General features: G+C 41.5%; 1 protein-coding gene across 1 annotated transcript in view; it reads left to right on the top strand.

Annotated features, from left to right (window-relative positions):
- Positions 1–24299, top strand: part of ABCA13 (ATP binding cassette subfamily A member 13) — a 2590787-nt gene that overhangs the window by 1149930 nt on the left and 1416558 nt on the right. Inside the window, exon 30 of the mRNA XM_086964984.1 lies at positions 19690–19920. Within this exon, the coding sequence (XP_086821110.1) occupies positions 19690–19920 (231 nt within the window). The remainder of the gene's footprint in view (positions 1–19689; positions 19921–24299) is intronic.

Here is a 24299-nt window from a genome sequence, read left to right as displayed (position 1 = left end):
CACAAACATCGATATCTATAGTGTCAGGCACCACATAGCGCCTGGATCACTGTGCATGGATATTTGTAAACATCCATGTTCCTAATGCTGGTTGTGCAGCGGGCCTTTTCCGCCCCCTGCTCAAGCTGCATTAGTGAAATGGATGTTCACGACCACCTCATGGGCTGTCTCATCCAAGTTTGCCAGATGGAACCGCCGACTATTAGTCGATCGGTTTACATTCCCATTCTGACACAATGCTGGTTGGACGCTTATCCGTCTGGCAACATAATTAGGGCCTTAATTAATCAAATACTTCACTCACCCATTCAAGGACAGTTTTAACCTTAAAGACTTTGGGCCAGATGCATCAAGCGAAAAGCGCTCGCAAAAGGGCCAGATTCTCAGAATCTGGCCCTTTGCGAGTGCAATTTTTGCATTTGGGATGCATCATCCCAAATGCAAAAATCGCAAATAGAGAATTCGCTAAATTGCGATTGTTTGCATTTAAGGAATCTCAAATTGAGATTCCTTAAATGCAATGCATGAAAGTATCAAAAATAGCGAATTCGCTAATAGGGCACGCAAATTACCACGAAGTACAACTTCATGGTAATTTGCAAAAACTTTGAAAAATGCACTTTTGTGCATTTTTCAAAGTTTCATGTTGCGCACACACATGCCCTAAGGGCATGTGTGTGCGCAACATATGTGCACAGATCACATTCAGGGGTGTAACAGGGTGTCCTTTGGACACCCCTGCACCCTTGAACTCGCAATCTCAATTTGAGAATCGCTAATTGCGATTCGCAAATTGAGATTGTCTTCCCATTCATTCCTATGGGCCTCTAGGCCCATAGGAATTAAAGGGGAGGTATTCATTAATTGCGACTCGCAATTTGCGAGTCGCAATTAAGGAATTCTAAGGAATCGCTATTTTTATAGTGATTACTTGATGCATTCCATTTTGCTATTCCTTATTAGCGATTCCTTATTTTTCGCTAATAAGGAATCGCAAAATGGATGCTTGATGCATCTGGCCCTTTGAGTAGTCTTCCAAATGACCAGAGGCAAATCTCCAACGGTGGTATGATTTGGAAATACCTAAAAACTAGCCCTGGTTGAAATTTAAATTAAAATGGTACAATTTGCATACTTTTCGTGATTTTGTGCTACACTTATTGATTGGATTTAGCTGAAATTCCCCAAATTAAGACATTTCACCATGTTGCGTAATTGCTCAGTGTTCATCGTAAAATTGCACCAAGAGCATGTTGGAATATCGCAAATGCCCAGAGCGCATGCATTGATGCTCGCAGCACTTATTTTTTTCGCATAATGTTTTTAGAGGGAACAATTGATTTGAGGATGTATTTTGGGCTTCAATATTGTAGTAAATGATTGATTTGCATTTTCCATAATTGCGGATAATTTAGCGTAATGTTGCCAAGATTTTACATAGTTATGTTAAAGCAAATTACGCACATTTTGCACACACCTGCTAATTACTACTTTGATCAGAATTTAGCCATTTCTTGTCATAGAGACCATTGCTAAGTCTTTGGAGAGATTTCTGGCTAAAAACTCAACAGGGATGAAACACAGAAAATGTCAGTTGGCTCCCTTACTTCACTAACTCTTCATCTAGCTAAAAAGCTCAAATATTTCAGAGATTGGCTTACTTCCACTTATGATTCCATTAGAATATCAACTATTCTTCTCAGGTTGCAGGAATGATGTGCTTACCTAATAAATGGCAACATTTATCTATTACCTTAATTGGATAAATTAATCATTACTAAAATGATTATACTTCCCAAACCTTTATATATGTTTCAATCTTCAACTTTTTATTTACCCAATAGTTTTTCTTCTAGATTATATTCTTTTATCTCGACCTTTATTTGGGAATATAAGTAACCAAGATGGGTGTTTCGGTATTGGCAGTAAGAGGATGGACCTTCCTAATTTTTTATTTTTCTTACTAGGTGCCTTCAGCCTGACGAATGGCTAAAGTAATTCAGTATATATTCTCACATATTAAAATATATTTTCCACTGTAGCCTCTTTCTTCTTATTACGCTTTTCAAATCCTCAATGACGCCAAACATGTCATATTCAAAAATATTTTAGCATTATATATCGGCAGCATATATGGAGATAATTTAACATTCCTATCTACCAACCCATGTTGAATAATCTACTATTGAAGGAAGCTGTTAAACAAGCTCTATTTCAGTGTCTGTTGCCCCGATTAAAAATTTCTATCTTTACTATCCTCACATGGCATATTGAAAAGCATTAGTGAAGCATTTAGTGAGTGTGATACTCCAAGTAGGGAGTTTTAAAAACATATTTGCAAATAACACATTTCCTCAGTTCTACTGATAGCCAGAATCTGATGTACTCCTAAATATGCTCTGAGCTATTAAAAACTACAATTTCTAAAATCTGAACAATTTATGAGGAGTTCATGGCTAATTAACAAGATATAACACAACATAGGGCAGGCAAGTGGACTAAATAGTTAACCTTGGAAATTACCACAGAGCAGTTCACTGAATCTTTGCGGATGAATTTTTCACCTACTAACTTAACTAAATTAAGATCACTATCCAAACATATCAGAACACTTACCATTAAACCAAGAAAATGTATGTAAATCTGAAATATTTGCTCACCGCTCTAGATGTCAACAACCTGCTGTAGACCATATAGATGTGTTTGTCACATGTCCGAGAATTAGGTCATAGTGGGATAAGGTTATGAAAGGAATCTCATTAATAAATGGCCATGAAGTTCAATTCATTATTTTGGCATGTACAACCATACACACCTCCAAGTTGTTTTTTTGTTGTTGTAGTAATGGGAAGCCTCACTAGAGGCCAGACTCTGGCAAGAAATCCAGAAAAGTCATGCCAGCCATAAATATCGGCTCCATCTGGAGCACATCTTACAATTACTTGGAATTAAGAATTTTGGGGGAACAACCCCCCCCCCCCCCCCCAGTCTACATTAAAGCTAGCTATCAAGAAGAGTGCCAGGTTGTGGTCCTTTCATTCAGACAGGGCAACGTTCTCAAAAAGGAAGCATGCCTGGGCAGTAATCACTAACTTTAACGCAGGAACGGAATCCCTTCATCTATCAAGCACCATGGCACTGAAATGAAAGTTCCTGGCATTGAGGTTGGGTGAATGGCCTTTTTTGAAAAATCTTCCAGAATGGCGCCGGAGAGACAGCCACACCCAATGGAGGCTGTGTGGTTACCACACCGAGGGGTTGGAGCACATAGTCTGCTTATGTCCAACTATGTTTACCTCTAGACGCTTATTATTGCAAGAAGAATGGATAAGACTTGGAATTCGATCTTGCCACCAAGCCATAATAGCAGCCTTCAACCCGGATAACATAAAGCTGAATATCGGGTTAATTAAAATTTGTAACTAAAGCACTAAGCCAGTTGGAAGTTATCAGGGCTGCCACCCTTGTCCCGTTAGAGCCGAGGGAAACTTCATTATTGGACACACCAACGCCTTGTCAGCTATTAACAACTTGTTGATTCGTACCTAGTCCGCGATACTTATAACACCAGTTAAGAAGCTAAGTAGATTTGTAACCAAAATGTTATTCCAACAATTTTAAAAAACGTATCATTTCTTGAACACGAAGTATGCTTTTATATTGTAAGGTTTTTAATTTACCAACAATAAAGTTTAAATTATTAATGGCATAATTTATCAAAACATTGAAATTATTCTATTAAATCTGATATAAGGAGCTGAGTGAAGAAGGCATTGGATATCTACGAGTGTGAAAAACAAATTACCTTAACCTTAAAAAATAAGAGATATGTACAAACGTAGGGAATTGTTAACCCTAAAATAATCAGTCATAAGAATTGTAACACAGATGAATGAGAGAAGTGAATCATATGTCTGAATAATATTTCCCACTCCTTTTTCTCTCATATTGTAATTTTAATAAGCAGTGAGTGTATGGTAATTACATTTTATGTTTGCCCAATTAAAGTTTTTTTTAAATGAGAATTTCTATCCTGAACAGGAGTCTGCACACACATTAAAAAACCCAATATTATTATAGAACATGATTTTAGAGGTCATACAGAATTACTGTATAGAGAACAAAGACACAGTCCTGTTGCAACTAATAGCCTGGGTAACTTTCAAAACCATCATACGTGGCCATTGCTTTACGAAAGGAGTAATTATACAATCGACACTTGCCCGGGAAATAAGTAAACAAGGGAATGGAAGATATTGAGAATACATGACTCAGGCACTCAGAACTTCTAATCGTGCTAGTTTAAGACAGAGAAAGGTTATGGCACTTGATATAGAGAGATTAAGGAGGTACAGTTATGGAGAATATCTGGCCAAAACGCACGATGAGCGGAATAAAGCTGAATAACTAATAGCCTGGCTGGCCAATCCCTAGAAGAGGGAGTTTCCTATACTTTCTATTCGCAATACGAGGGGAAAACAGGTACACTTCCAAACTGAGATAAATGAGGCATTCTCTAAGTATTATAAAGCACTACATGCCTCGCCTGTAGGAGAATTAATACATGCAGTGTTAGCATCTATTAAAGGAGCACAGCTGCCTTTCTCCCCAGAGGAACTATAGGATACAAACAAGCACCTGGTGTGGGGAAAAGTGTCAGGCTCGGATGTGTCAGGCCTACCCATGAATTTCTATGCTACGTACTTAGATCCCGTAGCTCTAGGAATAACTATAGTCTCTCAGACTGAAATCTGTAGACCCCAGCTGCCAGTTATGAATGAAAATCCAGAAACCTCCTGATAAGAGCCCAGTACTGAGTCCCATAGGGCCTGCTGAAGCCCTTAGTGCTTGAGGCATCCTCCACCAATTCAGGTTTCTAGAAGGTGTCCATTTGCAGAAGTCCCTTTGGCTTTGAACAAGACATTTGAGCCAACAGAACAAGGCCATCCTGCCAGAAACGGGCCCTGCACTAGTTGAGACAAAGCCTGTTGGATAGAAAAAGTCTCATTGACCAATAAAGCATGGATTTCCTGCCAGTGCTGGACCCACCACCTGTTGAGAAGACCTGTCTGGTAGAATAAGGCCTATTAACCATCATAACATGGCTTTACTGCCAGAGCAAGGCCCTTCTTCCTTCTGGAAGTAGAGATCACTCAGCAACCCACTTAATGCAGCTGGCTTAAGAGGTTTCACTACCTAGTCAATCCTAACCTCCTGTACCCAGTCAGGATTCATTTGTTTTTGCCACCTACTCCATGACTTCCTTATTTACTCCCCTGACTCTGCCAGATAGCTGTCATTATAGGCTTCAGTGACTAATCTTCCCTTTCTAAACACCTCTCCAAAAGTGGAAACAATTACTTTAAAATCACTTACTCACCAAAGGCATTCAGAAATATGCCATTAAATTTTTCAAATTTAAGATTCTAAGAGAATTACCTGAAAATCTGATTACTGACCAGTGTCATTGTGCTCTACACTCACTGTGTAACTCACTCCCCCAGCAACATTTCTGGCTTAATCTAACACTCCCCTGAGCAACCTTCACCTGATCTTTCTTTCCCGTCTGCCTTCTATCCTTATAACACTCCTCTGATCCAGTATTGGCCCAATGCCACCCTTCCCAGTCCTATTCCCTCCACACCTCATCCTGATGTTCCCAAACTGGTCTCGCTCCAATAATCTCTCCATTCCAGAAATTGCTCCACCCAACAGCTATCTCATATACATCATACCTCTTTTTGCTCTTAACCCCTATTCACATTTCCTCCTACCAATGCACCCACCCATCTCCTTCCATCCAAACCTTTACTCATCTGCCTACTGCTCAGCTCACCCAATAAACTCTCTCTTCCCCTCCCTTCATCTCCCCTTTCCTGTAGTAGCAATGCAGCAACAATCTCAGCTAGCACACCATAGCCACTCCTTTCCCTCCAGCTGATATCCTAATGTCACATTAATATAGCCAATAACCTCTTTCCTAAACGGCCTCAAGGTACCTCCTCTATCCAAACGAAACCAGAACTGCAGACTTCCCTGATCATACCCTTTAACCAGGAATAGGGGACTCACCAGCCTCATTCATGTTCCCCCTAAAAGTCCTGTGTCCAAAACCACTCACTTAACTCTATGATGCATGCTCCATAATTGCTAATCTGCTTTTAAACATTTCCTAGTGTGTTCAGACATGATTGGGAACCTCAACCTTTATTTCCTGGTCCTTACATAAACATGGATGAATGATGCCTCTGAGAATATCCTAGCCTTTCTTCTCTCTCCACACAATTCAATTCTCTGCTGTGCTCATGAAGACAGAGAAGGTGGTGGTGTAGCAGTAAGTCATACAGGCTGGAAATTACTTCCAAATAATAATTGTCTTCTCTCCAGTGCTATTACTTGAAATTGGTGCTGAAGACCTCCAATCTCATAATGAAGTCATACACCAACCTCCTTGTGATAGCAATATGTTCAACGAGGAATGCGTTGAATTTATATCAACACAATTAATATGCTTCAAGCCCCACATCTTCCTTGGATATGTCAATCTTTCCTGGGATGAATATAACAACAAACCTGTTAACCTGTTGTTCTCTTCTTTTCTATGGGTCAGTGACTGACCTATTCCAACACTATCAGAAATCAATACACAACAAATACTCTATTATTGACCTCATAATCTCCAGAGGGCACACTTCTGACCACTCAAAACCCCATTCCTATGGAGTGGTCCAACCACTAAGAATTCCTTTCAAGCTATCTGTTGCTTACCCAAGAACACTGAGCCAACTCAAGAGAAAACAATCATGGCTGATCTTGAGCAGGACATCAATTTTGCGACAGAAGAATACAATGAATGCATAGGTAAACTAATTAATGAGTTTGCTCCCCTGAAATGCAAGAGAAAATGGCCTCAGCTTTCTCTCCTGTGGTTCTTTAAAGATTGTTTTACCGAAAATATTCATATGTCATCTTGCGGAAATCTGGAGACAAGCACTCTCACCCTTGAATCTTACTATTGTCAGGGCCACCATAAAAAAACTATGAATCAAATATCTTCAAAGAACAATCTAGCCACATTAAATCCATGCTTGATCCTACTACAAATCATCCAAACATATGTTTCATTATCATCAAACAATTAGACTCCCATTTCTCCAAAAGCGCACTCTTCACAATAGCATCCATATGTGAAGAATTTGTGATCTCCTTTGGTACTTCCTCCAAATTCCACTATCCCAGATGATTTCATGCAGACCTACAAAGCCCAGTGGTCCTGAACTTCAAACAATATCTGTGCCAAAGTTATTGGAAGCTGTAACTCAAGTCAAATCTTGTAATCCGCTCTCTTATGCATTGTATGGCTCACTGAGCAAAGAAATGGTCAAAAAATGCAAGTACCATGCTGGACCTTCCTATATAACTCCTCACTGAAAGAAGGTATTTTCCTCACAAGTCTGAAAATGGGCCATGCTTTCCCCAATCTGAAAAATCCCAACACTTATACCAGTAACATGAACAATATTTTCCCAGTTTCAAAACTTTCATTCCTATAGAAGGTATTATAAAGATGGGTAACATCTCAGCTATCACTCCAAATCTAGTCAAATAATTTCAATGTTTTCCAATATGGTTTCAGGCAGGGTTGTAGCACAGAAATTGCACATCTACAAATTATAGATGAGTCTCTCTGCCTCCTTGACTCTCAGAGTGACTGCTGTCTACTTGTGCTCATGTACCTTTCAGCTGCCTGCTATACAGTCACTCACCATACTCTGATTTGAATCCTGAAGGAACTGATGGGCATCAATGGGACAGGCAAATGTGGGTTACGTCCTATTTGTCTAACCGCCCAGTAATTGTGAAAATAAAGAGTTCTGCTGCGACAAATTCCTCCTAAAAAGAGGTTCCGCACAGGGCTCTCTCCCCAAACCTGTTTAATCTGTATCCTGAACCTCTTGACAAGATTTGAGAAAATCTGGAATTCTTTATCATCAATATGTGGATGATACCCACAGCTACTTGAAGATATTATACTCTAGACATCTATCTTCTCGCCTCTACCCTCAACAGGGTTACAAAATGGATGACCAACACTACTTAAAACCCAATCCAAAAAGAACAGAATTTGTATCTTATTTCTTGAAAAAATATTTGGCTGGGGCAACATTTTAATAACACCTAAGTAGCAAGAATAATATCAGTAATTTTATGTTACTTGTTTGATGCACAATTTGCGAAAACTATGGGATTATGCAGGTTCACATCATTATGAGTAAATATTAACAAAAATCCTACCAGAGGTGAGAATGAACAATGAGCTCAGTGAGCAGGAGCATCTGCTGTCTACTGCTGTACATGTTCTGATGCATTTAGTGCTAATTATGTATACTTTCATGGAATTTGGCTGTAATTTCATTTAATCCCACTACCGCAAATTACACAAGTTAGCCATGCCCCTAAAACAAATCCAACCTCCCTATCCAAGATTGTCTGGAACCCTTCTATCCCCTGAGTTTCATTTCAGCCATTGTGGAGAGTCCCAGATCATTGGGCTTTAACCTTGATAACAATCTAGACATCCAAAATCAAATCTTAGCCATGGACAAACGTTAACCCCACTAGCTAAGATAGCTCTGGAGCCTTGGGCAGTTTGTTCCTGATCAGCACTTGAAACCTGTAGTCGAGGCCCTGTTTTTTAAGACTAGATTGTGGTAACTTACTCATTTCTGGTCTCCCTAAAGTGGAAATAGCTCCTCTGAGAGCAGTGCTCCATGCAGCTGCCCACTTTGTTAGACCACAGGAAATGTAACCACCTCACCTTTATACTTCTTACCCTGCAATGGCCCCCTAAAAAGTTTGAGCAGAATTTGCGACTGCATGCATTACTCATAATGTCCTTCGCAATTCCACTCCCTCCAACCTGGTTGGAAAACTGGAAGCCTATGCAGCTCAATGAAGATCTAAAAATGATGAGTTCCTCCTGCTCATACTGCGAGCTTTAAGCCAAGAACAACGCATTAGACAGGCATTCTCTGGTAGTCTAGCAAAGCTTTGGAATTCCCTCCCATTACTCCCTTCTCCTATTGGACTGAAATGTTTGTTCTCTGCTCTATTTGTTACCTGTTGCTGATTTGCTATGGTAGCTACCTACTTATTCTCCTGTTCTTTCCCTGCTCATTTAAACTGTTTGTTCCTTGTTTTTCTGGTGCTAATGGATTGTTTTATGATGCTGATTATTCAGAACTTACTTCCTGGTCTTGAAACCACTCTAATATGTTTGGGCTATGCCTGCACCATATAAAAAACAAAAATAAAATACAGTAGCAGAAGTGCTGAACATGAATTGCCCCAACAGCGTGAGATGAGCATCCATTGGTGTGCTCTCAAAGCAGGGCAGGAATGAGCATGACAAATCTACAAACCCCAGTATTAGAACGGGCAGAAAGGCAACTGGGGAACCAGGAACATCCCCAGAGCCAGCTTTTGTGGTCTGAAGGGGATGAGACAGGACATCTGGGTCTTCCAGGCCAGCTCCTGAGGGAACAGGAAGGGGAAGAGAAGGCACAACAGGAGATATCCCACCCTGTGGATGGTGCCCTCACTAAACAAATAAAGATTAAAACAATGTTAAACCTGATTCTAGAAAAAATAAGAAAGATGAAGAGATCTCAAGAAAAGGGAATTGGGCCTCTCCATTAGCGCCTTGGGAAGATTGAAGAAGCAGTGGCCTGCTTCCCTGAAAGAATCCAAGAGGCAGAGAACAAGATTTCTCAGCTGGAGGACCAAATGAACTCTATGCCTGTGAAAGTTAGTGAACTCACAAAGGAAAAGAGGAACATAGAGAATAAGCAGGAGGAACTCTAAAATCACTCAGGACGGTCAAATCTACAACTAGTAGGGATTCCCTAGGGAAGCGAGGGATCTCAAACACTTCAGTGGGTGGAGTTGTTTATCAAACAGAAGGCTCAGCCTGACTATATGGAAGATCTGACAATAACAAGGGCACATAGAGTTCCCTCACATCCTCTTCCTAACTCAAACATACCAAGTACTATTCTGGTCAATTTTGCCGTCTTCCGAATTAAAGAAAGAATATTTACAAAAGCAATACAACAGAGACAGTTTTCTGTAAATGAAACCTCGAACTGTTGCATATTTCGGACATGTCAGCAGCAGCTGCACGCAGCCGTAAAGAATTTGTTAAGCTTTTGTACCTTTTTAAAGTGCAGGGACCTCAGACGTCAATAGCCCAACAATCAAAGCTTTGTGTGTTGGTCAAGGGTAAATATCATATGTTTACAAATTTAGAAGATGCACAGGATCTTTTGAGGGAGATTTCACCCTCAAATTGAAGAGACCTACACCTATGCTGTTGATATTCCCATTGCTGGGAGGAAGGGGTCATCAAGGGTGTAATTCCATGACACCCAATAGAGATTCAGGCAGGGGAAAGGGGGCTAGCGTGGTGGTCCACATATCACGAGTGAGGGGGTCCAAGAGTGGAGGGGAGCTGTTGGATGGGTATAGCAGTAAAAAGAGCAATAGCAAATGGAGTAAAGCAAGCATGATATTGATGTTTTTTTCTTATATGAAATATTTTAGATATGACCAGTAAGTGCTGCATTATTTCAGTTAATGTAAACAGAATTCAGGAAACTCATTTAAAAATGAATCCCCTAAACCTTTTTCTCCCAAGAACTGTTTCCCATGCTTTCTATACCTCCGCTGGGCTGGCCAAAAGGGGAGTAGCTATCTATTTTGGTGGAGGTGTGCATTGGGAATTTGGTCAAATCCGGAGAGACTCATTGGGTAGATGGGTTTGGGTTGAGGTAAAATTAAATGGGACCACATAAAATGTTGTCAATTACTATGGTCTGGTAGTAGATGATGCCCTACCTTTAGTGAAAGTCAGTGAATTACTTAGGGGAACACTGGGGCTTAATATTATGGGAGGGGAGTTTAATTTTATTCACGATTTGAGGAAATATACTCACAATAAAAGTTAAAAAAAATTAAAACCAAAGACCAAAAAAGTTCTGGAAACTATAAAACGGGAGTTCCATTTATTAGACCCCTGGCATAAAAGTAATCAGTTAGCCAGTAAATATACATATTACTCTTGCCAATTTAAATCGGCCTCTCACATTGAATATTTTTTCGTTTCTCAATCACTGAATTACATGGATACTGAAATAGGGATGAATACATTCTCGGACCACTCTTTCATGAAACTTGAGTTGGCAATAGGGGAGGGAAGGAGGACAAGATCTAGGTGGCTAATGGATCGCCTCCTCCTATAGGATGCCCAGTGGATAGCAGAGACAAGGGAATGGATTGCAGCGTATTATAGGATTAATGAAGGAACAGCAAATTTATTTTCGGTTTGGGGGTTCAAGGTAACATTACTGGGGCAGATAATTGTCTTTTCCACTGCCCAATCCAAAAACTGACGTGCTAAAATTAAGAAACTTCAGCAGGCAGTCAATAGGGCCCTGAGGCTGCGAAATACCCCTATAGAGGTGGAGAGGGAAGGTGGGGGTCAGATTGAAAAGGCAAAACAGGCATTAAGGGAATTCATTTTATTAGAAGAGATAAATAGCTCTGGGACCTATCAACAGCGGGTATTCGAGAACCGTCAAATGGTTGGGAAACTGCTAGCTGGGGCCACTAAAAAGAAACAGTAAGCTGCCCTTATTTCTAAGACCATAGATCCCAAGTCCAGCGATCTAAAAACTGATAAGGATTGCATAGCTCGAATTTTTATGGAGCACTTTCAACAGCTCCATATCACTCAATATGAAGTTGAACTGGACTTAATCCAGGAATAATTTGAGAAGATAAAGTATTCCCAGCTTGTCGGAGGTCCTTAGGCAAAAAATTCAACTTGACATATCAGAAGAGGAAATTTTAATCATTCTAAAATCAATTCCTGGTGCAAAAGCGTGTGGTAATGAATGGCTCCCCATAGAATTTTATAAGACCTTCTCTAAGGAACTGATCTCCTTCTTGATGAGACTGTTTAATCACATTAAGGAGGGGGGCGGTGTCCCCGTTAGTTTGAAATATTATGTGATTGTAAGCTTTGTTTAGAAGGGCAAAAACCATAAGACTTAAATTCTTATAGGCCGATTAGTCTACTAAACGTCGATTATAAAATTCTTATGAAGGTGTGGGCCCAATATTTTTATTCCACTCGCGCAGGAACTGATACATAAAGATCAGTCAGGATTTGTTGCTGGAAGGTCAATGTCCTCGAATATCGTGTTTTTAATTCAAATGCTTTACTTTTGTAAGAATAATTCAACCCCCTCACTTATTATGATGGTAGATGTAGAAAAGGCATTTGACCTGCTCAATTGAGATGCTCTTTTTTTTGGTCTCGGTGAATTTGGGGTTCCCGCCAGGTGATAGATATGTTTAGAAACATCTATCAGGGTGTCCAGGCCCAGGTGGTATTAATGTAAATCGAATTGGAACAGTGAACATTAATTGTGGGACTAGACAGGGGAGCCAGATATCCCCCTTGTTCACCTTTTTTTATTGAGACCTTAGCGTTGAGCATCCCTAACAACGAGGAAATTAGAGCCCCCAACACCAGGTCTGACGAAGCTAAAACTATCTGCTGATGATAATATTCTATATTTAAGTCCTGAGAGACCGAATCTGGACAGGGTGTTATTAGAATTTAGCCAATTTGAAAGGGTTAGTGCTATAAAATAAATCAAAATAAAACCGAGATTTTAGTGTTAAGTACAGACTTGGAGTTTCTCCCATCAAACCTTGAACCCCGACGTTAAGTACGGAACCAATACGTTACCTGGAAGTATTTGTCACTAGTCAGTTTGAACAACTTTTTAGGCTAAGCTACCTAGCAACGCAGAATAAAATCTAAGTACTGCTTGATAAATGGTATATTTTACCTCTAAAGCGAACAGGTTGTGTAGCCCTTATAAAAATGTTCATACTGCCGTTATTAGTATTTCTTTTTATTAATGTACCCTTGAAAATGATTGCAAATTTTTTTTAAGAGCTGGAGACAATGTTTAGAGAATTAGTCTGGAGTAAAAAAGCCTCCAGTGTCAAGCAGTCAATACTTCAGTTAGACATTAAACAGGATGGACTAGCACTGCCTAAAATGCAAACCTATTATGAAGCAGTGATTTTAGATCTTGCGGTGCGCCTACTGGAACCAAAGGGATTTATAGATAATTATTTTCTTTGATAGAATGGCACAGGAATCAGGGGACATTTTTTAACAAATAATAAAATAATGACCTGGCAAGAGGTGCAAAGTGGATATGGTGATCATAAGAAGCTGTGTTTAAATATCTACAAATTACAAACTTTATAAAAAAATATAGTCTCACATCAAGTGGCATCCCAACAAGCCAGGTAGGCACCCTTTTGTGAGCCAAATTAAAGGGGGGACAAAACTCAGTGGGTCTTCTGTGGTCGAGAATTTTTTTAGGAAGAGTAGGACATGAAACTAATTGTACGCTGTCTAGTCAGGAGCGGCAGTTAATATCTCTGCTAAGCAGTAAGCTATTAAGAGCTGCCAAGTTTAAAAGGATGGTCTTCATGTCCGGTTGGCTGACATATTACACCCTTCAATCCCTTAGTAAAAGATATCCAGAAGTAAAAATAAATGTTTCCATTGCCAATCTGAGGAGAGAGGGGACTGGCTCCATATTTTTTTAACATGCACAAAATTGGAGCTTTTCTGGGTAAAGATCTTCTCGGCTATATGCCAGGCAATCTAAAAAAAGGTAGACCCGGAAGATGTGCTAGATGTGTTAGTCCTCTTTGGCATTTCTAGATTAAGGGGAGACTTGACAAAATCAGAGGTGACTTTTATTGCGATTAGTTCTTTGGTTGCCCCCTCCTTAACCCTCCAGAGCTGGAAAGCACTATAGGACATTGGCACTTTTAAAAACATTACAAGGGGATCCCCCCGGTGCACTGTAGCACGAAGCACTTTAGTATTTTAATAGTAAAATGTATATAGTTGTAAGAAGTTTAAAATCTGCCTCGTTAATTAACAATACATATTGATTTTAAATATGTCTTGATTTTCTGATCCTTGTTGGTCTCTAGCTAATTTAAATTTGGCTCAGTAAATGGATAATGCTTAGTTCAATATCCTGATGATGATAATTGTTTGTAAATGATCTCCTTTTTGCTTTGCTCAATAAAAAAATATTTTAAAGAAACAAATCTTCAAACCAACTTTTTTAATACTCCCCTCTGATTGCAAGTTTGACAATAAGATGCAAGTAGTCCCAAAAAAATCTAACTTCTTGAGGGTTCAATATGGATGGAATCTTATTTATTGGTTTATATCGACCTGAACTATGTAGCAGTAAAAAAGATCCATCTATATCCTACCTTCAAGATGTTTTTTTTTCAGTAGTCCTTGCATTTATTGCAGCAAATATTGGATTTTTGTACTGATTTCCAGATTACTGGAGGAGCTAGTCCCCTCCATTGCTGAGCACCAGATAATGCGTACACACACACACCCACACACACACACTTCTGTTAGAACTGCTACCAGCTAAAAAGAAAATGAGCTAGTATTAACTAAAGCCACCAAATCATTTTTACTGTTTAAAAGGTTTTATTCAAAAAGCCTAGCACCTAGAAACCTCCTCAAAATATAAGGGCAGATTTACCCTAATCAAACAAGTTCATCTCGAAATGCAATACAGCAATTAATGTTAGGAGATTAATGTGGATATTAAATCATCCCCAACCCAGACCACCTGACTCATTTTTGCCACTGATTTGAAAAAATCATTCAACACCCTTTATTGGGAGTATCAATATTAGATTAAGGACAGAATGGTCCTTGGATCATGGTTAGGAGACAGAACAAAATTACTGTACAAAAACATAACTGTAAGAGGTCAGGACAGAATATTTATAACTCCAACTCAATAGGCAAGGACACACAAGACGGGTGCCTATTATCCTCCATCCTTTGTGCCATAGTCATAGAACCACTGTCAAACATAGTGAGACAAGGGAAGCACAACAGGGTCCTTCAGATAGCTGGTATAACCCATCGCAGATCATATGCTTTTATATATATATATATACAAGGGGAGCCAGTGAACATTATAGGGGCATTGAGATCCCTAGAACAATTTTGCAATTAATGCAAATCCTCAAACGTGATTATAGGTATCGGAGCAGGGTGGGACATTGATGAAGTAAGTCGCTTACTTTCATTATCCACCCATAGCTTTTTGACATAACGAATTGGCCTCACGCTTATTGAGTCCATATCCTTGTCTTTGCACATCTCTGACCACCAGCAGTGTGTGACTACAAGGCCACCCTCATTTACTCCTCCATGAGGAGTGGTTGTCCAGCAGTGTGGGTAACGTGCAACCTAGAAGCCAAGAGTGCCTTTTTATGCATTATTTATTACCGCATGAGTGTTCAACACATGGTTTCTGTTTCTATGAGACTCCACAAGCATGTGTTGATTTGTTTGCAGACTTCGCACACACTTGCAGGTGACACAAGTGTGGCACGTCACGTACTTCAAGGCTCATGATTGCTTGAAGGCCTTTGCTTGAAGCATATCCCAGTTTCTGTGGTTTTGTTTTCATATGCATTACCTCTGTTTATTATATATATACTTTTATTTTACTTTATGTGTATGTGTTATGTCATTCCAGGATATTAACATGAACCACAAGCAATCCTTTTGCTACTACTAGGATTCAGGAACTGGTATTGTATGCAGCATATGTGTGTGACTATATAGGCAGGGACATACCATAGGGAACAATAGGATTCCGGTTTTGGGTAGAGCCCCCAATCTCTTTTGGGGGCCATTTTAGGGCTGAAACATGACACCCTTTTTTGGACATTAGCTATATAAAATATCCTTACATGTTCTTCTATTTATTTTAACTATCCCCTCACCACCCTTTCAATAAAGTACAAATATTATCATGGGTAGGTGACTGGGATTTATATTTGGTTCCATTTCTCTTTCCATAGAACTATCCTTGCACTTTCCCTCAGTGTTTTATTAGGATCCGCCCGCCACTGGAGGATTTTCTGGCAAATGTGGGATGCTAATGCTGAAGCATGACACATGAGAGGGGGAGGCCATCCAGTATATTTTTATTAATTAATCTCTAGGTCCTGTCCTCAGGAATTGGATATTTGAAATTATCCTAGACTGCTTTTTTACCCCCAAATCAGATGAGTACTCTCAATTATAGGAACCTTAAAATAGCATGTTTGCTTTCTGTGTATTGTGATTCTGTAAGGAGAGAGCACATGTATATTCCTGGGACTTATTTCTCCTTCCCTTAGCCCTGCAAAGGGCATTTAGTGTTACGATTGCTAACCCCAACCACCTCCCAAGGAGGCCTTGGACAGCTCCGCTTCGCCATCTTGAGAAAGTCAAGTGTTACAATGGGGTACTATTACTTGCTCAGGACTCACATCCTATACAACTAATAACCCAATTTCTTACAGCTCCTCTATAAATGAATATATTATTGTAACAACATTTATCTGGGGCTTCCCACGCATAGAGAGTGCAGAATGCTGTAGCACATCTGCTTTTGCCACTGTGCCACGTTGATCATGAATCCTGATGAGTTTATCCTTCTGTAGAATACCAAGTGTTTTTTAGGGACATGTGCCTTATTGTGCTCTCCTTTTTCACAGGGACATTCAAAATCCCAAACTGGCAACCAGAGCCATCAGGATTGCTGAAATCTTGTCAGAAGAAGTGGCATTTCTTTAATTGCATCAAGGGTGTCTGGAAAATGTGGGGGTGAGAAGGTTCTAACTACATACCCAACATCAAGAAAACATTGGGCATGTTGCATGTTCTGGCACCTTTTACATTAAAGTGACCTCAAGCTACCATGTTCTCCTAAACCTTTAGACTATTTCCACTGAATGAAGTTGAGTTTCTGGCTGAGGGGCATTAAACTCTACTTAAGCAACAACTGCAATTGTTGTTGGGGTGAAGCACATGCAAACCCCAAATTAACCTGTGCTTAACCCTCTAGTAGTTTGGCACAAAAGCATTCAGGGCTACCTTAGAGGCGAAGTGTAAAGTATTTATGCAGCACATAAAAAATGCCACCGTAAATTAGAGAAATATGCTACAATTTTATAAATTATTTGAGACCAAAACAACAAAAATGTAACTGGAGAATTGCAATTTTAAAGATTTAATGTAAGTATTGTGCCTTGAGGTACAAAGTGGCACTCGTATTTATCTGTTCGTGCAAGACCGGACGAAAGTCACAAGTTCAGACCAATGGCAATGGAGTGTGGGCCAGATACAGGGACCAGTTTAGGCCCTCTGAAAGAGTTACCTTCGAAAGTCTAGTGTGAAAAGTCCAGTTCATAGTGGAGGAGGCCACAAGGAGCAAGGAGATCATCATGGATGGTGTTCACTGTAGCGTGAAGAGCAGGATGGGTGTCGCAGATGGTCGCCAATGAAGGTTTGTGTTGGCAATAACCTTGGGCTGTCGATGCTGTAGCAGAAAGGGCAGGTCTTGTGTTGTTGGTCATCGCTGGCAGTTGATGTAGTGTGAAGAGTTGGGTTCACTATGGCTTCGCATTGGCGGTCGACGTAGGCAAAAAGTCCTTGTCACAAACCGGCCTGTTTGATGTCGTGAAGAGCCTAAAACTTCAGGATTTCTTCTCTTCTTAAAGGGGGACTTCCACTGATCCCACACCAAGGATCCAAGACCTGAAGGGCACCTTGTGGGGATCAGTAATGCACTCCAGTAGAGGCCAGCAGTTCCAGCTGCAAGACCAGTTGAAGGTCCAAGCACCAGGTCAGCTGGTTCGGATGCAGGAAGGCAGGAAGGCCTCTGGAGTTTTTATGTCTCTATAGCTCAAAACAAGAGGTCAGCCAGCTGACCCCTGGAATCACTTCAGCCTTCAGTGTTCAGATCCAGTCTTCTGTCTCAGCAAGCAGGGAAGGCCTCGAAAAGCAGGACAGCAGGGCAATCTTCTTTTGCAATATTCACAGGTCCGGGACTCTACTAAAATGTTTGGTCTGAGGATGCAGTATTTGTCCTTGGTGCCAGCTTTGAAGTAGGTGACATTTCTAGAAGCTTCCACTGCCTCCCACCAGAGGTGTTTGGAATTTCCTTCCTCCTTGCCTTGGCTCCAACTTGACTGGGGGAACAAAAGAGAAGTGTGAAACCCTTTGTGAGCATAGTGGGGCAGAGCCTTTGTGATGTGCAAGTGTGGTAGATGACAGCTCCCCCCCCTATCAAGTCAGAGATAGCCCATCCTGCCAACACCTATTCCCCTTTTGTCTCACTGTCTGGGAACAATACACAAAGGCCAACTGCCAGCTACACCTAGTCATGTGACCCAGGATACAGGCCCCAAATGGTCAGAATAAGAAAATGCCAACTTTCTATAAGTGGCATTTTCAGGTTTGGGACTCGAAATCCAACTTTACCATTGAAGAGGGTTTTAAATTACAATTCTTTAGAGAGCAAACTCGATTTTCCTATCTTCTCTGAATTGAATGTGATTATTTATTACATTCAAGATGGTAATCCAATGTTATCCTTTGGGAGAGGATGACCTTGCAGTAGTTAAAAAACAATGAAAGAGTTTTTCACTAGAAGGACATGTAACACTTAAACGTACATGTCCAACTTTCTAAATTAGTGCACACTGCCCTATAGGCTGTTTAGTGCCTACCATAGAGGTTACTTATATGTATTTAAAAGGCAGGTTAGGCCTGGTAAAAGATGCATTTTGCCAGGTCGAAGTGGCAGTTTAAAACTGCACACACAGGCTGCATTGGCAGGCATGAGATATGTTTGACAGGCTATGTAAAGTAGGTTGGTCCTGCAGACCCACTAGTAGTATTTAATTTACAGGCCCTGGGTACAAGTAGTACCACATTACTAGGGTCTTACAAGTAATGCAATGAATCAATTGGGTGTAAGCCAATTTTGCCATGTTTAAAGGAGAGAGAACAAGTACTTCAGCACTGGTTAGGTGTTAAAAGCCAACAAAATCGGGTTCAGAAAGCAGGAGGGTGAAGGCAAAGGGTTTGGGCTTGACCCTGCAGGCAGGACCAAGTCCAACACTCACTACTTCTATTCTTTTTTTAAAAGCATTTAATTGATTATTTATCTGACAGAAATATTTCTTACAGAGTAGTTGCTCAGGGGTGTCCTATATATATGGTTAGTCAATGAAGGATTAATATAGTACACATGTTAGCCATTGATGTCACAGAATGCTAAATAGGTATTTTAGTACGATGGGGTAAAAATTACATCCTGCAGTAGATCATGCAGTAAGGCGCTGTATCAACCTTTGTGAACATTTATGTATTGCTTTTGACAAAGGTTTCTTTGAAAATGCCACTTTTGATGATTGCTGAATACCATCAAAGTAGTGTTCCACACATTTCAGTTTTAAAACGGAAGGGCTTTCACGAAAAGGATTTCTCCCTTGTGCATCAGGTTGTTGTCACTCACAGGTCTGCCAAGAAGCTTCTCCTTGCTGCCAGAAGGGGTTAAGGATCTATTAAGTTGTGGATCAAAATTGGATTCCTAATGTATTATACATGTGAATGTGTTTTCTTGGTACATCATTTCAAACTTACATCTTCATTGAATAGTTTAATTTGCATCTAATGCTTCTCCTTAATCTTTTTTTAAACAGCACTCCATGTTTGAGAGTCAAGACCCAGAGGGTACCATTCAAATCACATCTTTGGTGCAATCATTGATTCCAGATGCCTTCCTGAAAGAGAAAAGTAGTACAGAGATAACCTACGCGATTCCTGCGATGGCAGAAAAGGCAGCATTTGAACGACTTTTTCAGGCCTTGGATGAAAACATGCAAATGCTAAATTTGACTGGTTATGGAATTTCAGACACTACTCTTGAAGAGGTATGTAGCTTTAGTCCCCACTATTCCTACATTCATATGTTGAATAAGCCTATACGTTAATTTAGTAAAATAAGTAAGAAAGGATATGTAGGAGCAAATCTTTCAATTACGTTTCATGGGCAGTAGTTACTCCTTGTGCTAAATATTGACTCTCAGAATTACTGAGAACATCCTGAAATGGGATGATGACCAGAATGCTGTTGAGCAGTTTGTTAACTTTTCACGCTCTCGATGTTGGGGGTCATGATACTTCACAGCCACGTCTGCTGTCAGACAGAGGGACATCTTGAATCATGGCCAGGCACCCTCGTGGGTAGCTTCAGTTCAATTTTTCTGTGTTTGACAGCAGCACATTCTTATGAATCTGGATGAGCATAGTGCTCTGAAAAATGGCTTGGTTGTATACCCTAGCTCAACATTGGTTACTGATGTGGCATGCTAAAGTTTTGTGCTTATCAAACCGCCTGTGTGCCACCAAGATGCTGTGGAAGGGTGAGAAAATACAGTATATTGTTATGGGGGCCCACCCAGACCTGGAGATCATGTTGTAATAGTCTTCGGCTTATGGCATGTCAGACTAAGTAGTCCATGTGGTACAGAAGGCTGAAAGTAAGTGCTCTAATGGGCATTGAAGGCCTTCTTTTCATATTTTGTATTGTTAGAATATTTCATAAGTCAATTGGAATGTTACAATCACAGTTTTTGCTGCTGCTAAGATCTTTTCGAAGTACTCAATATGTTACTCAACAATGTCTGTTGACCAGCATTGCTTTTGAACTGTAGTTGGTGTAAATAGTTTTTTTTAAAACGTTGGCCTACAGAGGACTTATCTAAAGTTTAAAGTAATGTTGCCCCAGTAAGCATGCTCTGATAGCATTGATGAACCTGTGTGGGGCATTGTCGTTGAGATACTTGCCCGTCGTGATAATTTATGAACTGTATAAAGTGTGACAGAAACCACCAATGGCATGCCTGTTCCTCATTGTTATACTCACATTTTATTTGTTTCACTGCATGCAACTTGGGTGGTGGCAATTTCCTTACAACAATACTCAAAACTGTTGGCAATACTATGATAATTCACAGCCACCAATCCTATTTATAGTCACTCCATCCTATGGCTGAGATACCCGCCACCCCCTCTCAACACAATCCCCAAGGATGGGAAACCGGAAACAGTTCTGAACTTTTGGAAGACGGGAGGGAGTGACCCTCCCGGCCGTATTTATTAAAATATGAAACAAAATTAAAACATTAAATAACAGTTTCATATTATGTACAATTTCATTACCACATTGCGATGTTTGGCTAACCTTAACATATTCTCTAATACAAAGGTTCTCCTAGCCGAACTAACATCCTACAAAACATTTAACTTGAAATTTTGAAATTGTACATCCTAACGTTTAAGGGCCAACGGCAAGGTCGTAACCGGTGTCAAGATCCCTAAACCAGAAATATCCCCCTCACTTGTGAGGGGCGACCGCACAGAGGTGTACCTCAAGTGCAACTACCAATTTCCCTTGACTTGACGGGGGCCCCAATAAACTCGACGCCACTTAAAGGTCGTCCGAGGACTCGTGTGAGGTATCTAGAAGGTAGCGTAGACCCCCCCCCAAACCCCACACAACTTACCACATCTGCCGTCGCAGATGTCCTGGCCCCGGGAAATTCTCCAGGAGGGGGCCCCTCCTACCCAGGAAGGGGCCTTGACCGCCTTTCCTTTCCTTTTCGGCGGCCCATCCTTAGAAGGGACCGCCTCCCCGTTGAGGGGCCAATGGCCACCTCCCTCGAGCGCTCCCATCCGTAATGGGTGACGCCCACTCATAGGGATCTTCCAATTAGTGCTCACCGATCATGACCTTACCGCCCGACCAAAATAAATACGACAATTCTAAACTAAATGACTAATTTACTTAAAAGACAGTAACACAACAACTTTATTAAAAGCATGCTTACTGATCAACACTATAGCAGGATTACTTTATTTGCAAAACATACCACAAATTGACCATTCTTTATTGCATATTCAAAGTTATCACGATAGTAATCCGAACCTGTAAACAAAATTAGAGTTACCACATCAAACTTTATTCAAAACCACTTGCTGTCCTCGGGGGCTGGTGGGTGGGTCAAAATTGGCTCTTCGTTCTGTCTCGAGCTCACGTGCAGCGAGGTGGTGCAGCTTCAGAGCACAGGAACAAGAGGATGCTTCCTTGGCTTGTTACTCCTTTTATCCGTCTTCAGTGCGGGCGTAAACCCGCCCCTGCCTGCCCCTGGGGCGTGGCCGGCCGCGTCAGTGTCTAGGCCAGCCCACTCCAGGGCGGGAAAAGGCGCGCCCCGGCTACGCCGCTTCGGGCATACCAGCCGAGACACGCCTCCCGCCCAAGATGGCTTCCCGGGGGGATCGTGGTACTCCGCCATACGTTCGGGGGGACCGAATGGTCGCCCCTTTCCATATGGCTGAGATACCCGCCACCCCCTCTCAACACAATCCCCAAGGATGGGAAACCGGAAACAGTTCTGAACTTTTGGAAGACGGGAGGGAGTGACCCTCCCGGCCGTATTTATTAAAATATGAAACAAAATTAAAACATTAAATAACAGTTTCATATTATGTACAATTTCATTACCACATTGCGATGTTTGGCTAACCTTAACATATTCTCTAATACAAAGGTTCTCCTAGCCGAACTAACATCCTACAAAACATTTAACTTGAAATTTTGAAATTGTACATCCTAACGTTTAAGGGCCAACGGGGGGGGCCAATGGCCACCTCCCTCGAGCGCTCCCATCCGTAATGGGTGACGCCCACTCATAGGGATCTTCCAATTAGTGCTCACCGATCATGACCTTACCGCCACAGGCCGGATAGTTGACCGGCTATCCGGACCCCCCACAACACTCCTACCTAAAGGTCATGTCTTAAAGTCTTTAGCCAAGCTATCAAGTCTCCTATGAGTAACTCGTTCCCCACCCGGGACAAATGAACACCATCCCCCAAATACATACTGTCACCAGTAATACAACCATGCGAAATAGAATGCAGTGTATTGGAACGGAACAATCTGCTCACTTTGTTATTAACTTTCCTTACTGAATGATTCAGAGCAGAAACAGAAATAGCCCCCCGCCATACTTTTCGTGGGATCATATGGGACCATGCAATTGTGCACCCTGGAACTCTTCTTGCTAACCAACTTACAGTGGAAAGCATCGCCTCAAGAAGCAGTCGTCTACCAGTGGTGACCAAATCATTGCCCCCAAGATGTACTATGACTATAGACGGCGGTGACCTTGTCCGCCCTAGTAAACCCTCGAAAAATGATTGAAACTGGTCAATACAGAGTCCGCCCCTTCCGTAGAAGGACACACTGTACCCATATTCCCCAGCCACGTGAATCATGTCACCTGCTTTGAATACGTCCGCGGCACGCCTCACGTATGAGTGGCCCACGACCCACACCTCCTTTTTCACAGCCGGTGATGTCTGACCGCTGGCCCGGTGATGGGTCGACTGCATAGTCCGCCCCGCCTCGCAGGCTTGCGCAACTGAAACCAAACAAAAACAAGAAGCGTGAGTACATCATACAGCTTCACAACATGTGCAACCGCACATACCTTTTAATAACAATTGGAGGACCAACGCCCCACACGTTTAACTTGTTCGACATTCAGACCCCTGGCTGTAGCCTCTGTAGCAGCCCCTGTCCGAAAGGAATGGGTCCCAAACTCGCCCGGGTTCAAGCCCGCAGCGGCAATCGACATCGCAAGCACCCGCTGAAACTGAAACCTCGTCAGTGGGGTGGCGTCAGCGTGTCTCAACAAGGTGCCCCCCCATGATGCCACCCTTTGTGCTAAATATTCCTCTACACAACTCACCGGGCACATGGAGGACTCGGGAATCCTTTGTAGGATTATGCAATCACCCATCGCACCCTGATCGGTCTTGGACCTGGCAAACAAGACAGTCATTGTCCCCCCTCTGACCTGAACGTGCTCTCGGCACAGTCCCCCCATCACATTCTGCTTGTTCCTTGCCACTAATTCGCTTACCCGCATAGCCCCATGGAATGCCAGCGTAAAAGCGGCTCAGAATAACACTGTTTCATACTTGGATGAACACGTTGCAGGGAGTACGGATAATACCAGGGCCAACCTATCCAAACCTATCGGGCGCCTTTCATCTACTCTGCGACCCTCAAGGCGTTGCCACCCACGTAGCGCCTTTTGCACCACGAAAGACGCTGTCGGGTCCTGGATCCCATGAGCCCTAGCAACAAAGGAAATGGCAGCCCGATGCCTCTGGGCCGTAGCCACTGATTTGCCTGCCTGATGTAAAGACAGCAGGAATTTCACTACCCACTCCTCCTGGC

This window comes from Lissotriton vulgaris, chromosome 4_1 (assembly GCF_964263255.1).
Source record: "Lissotriton vulgaris chromosome 4_1, aLisVul1.2, whole genome shotgun sequence".
Lineage (NCBI taxonomy): Eukaryota > Metazoa > Chordata > Amphibia > Caudata > Salamandridae > Lissotriton > Lissotriton vulgaris.
Note: the sequence above shows the minus strand (reverse complement) of the source record. Positions and strands in the feature narration are given on the sequence as shown.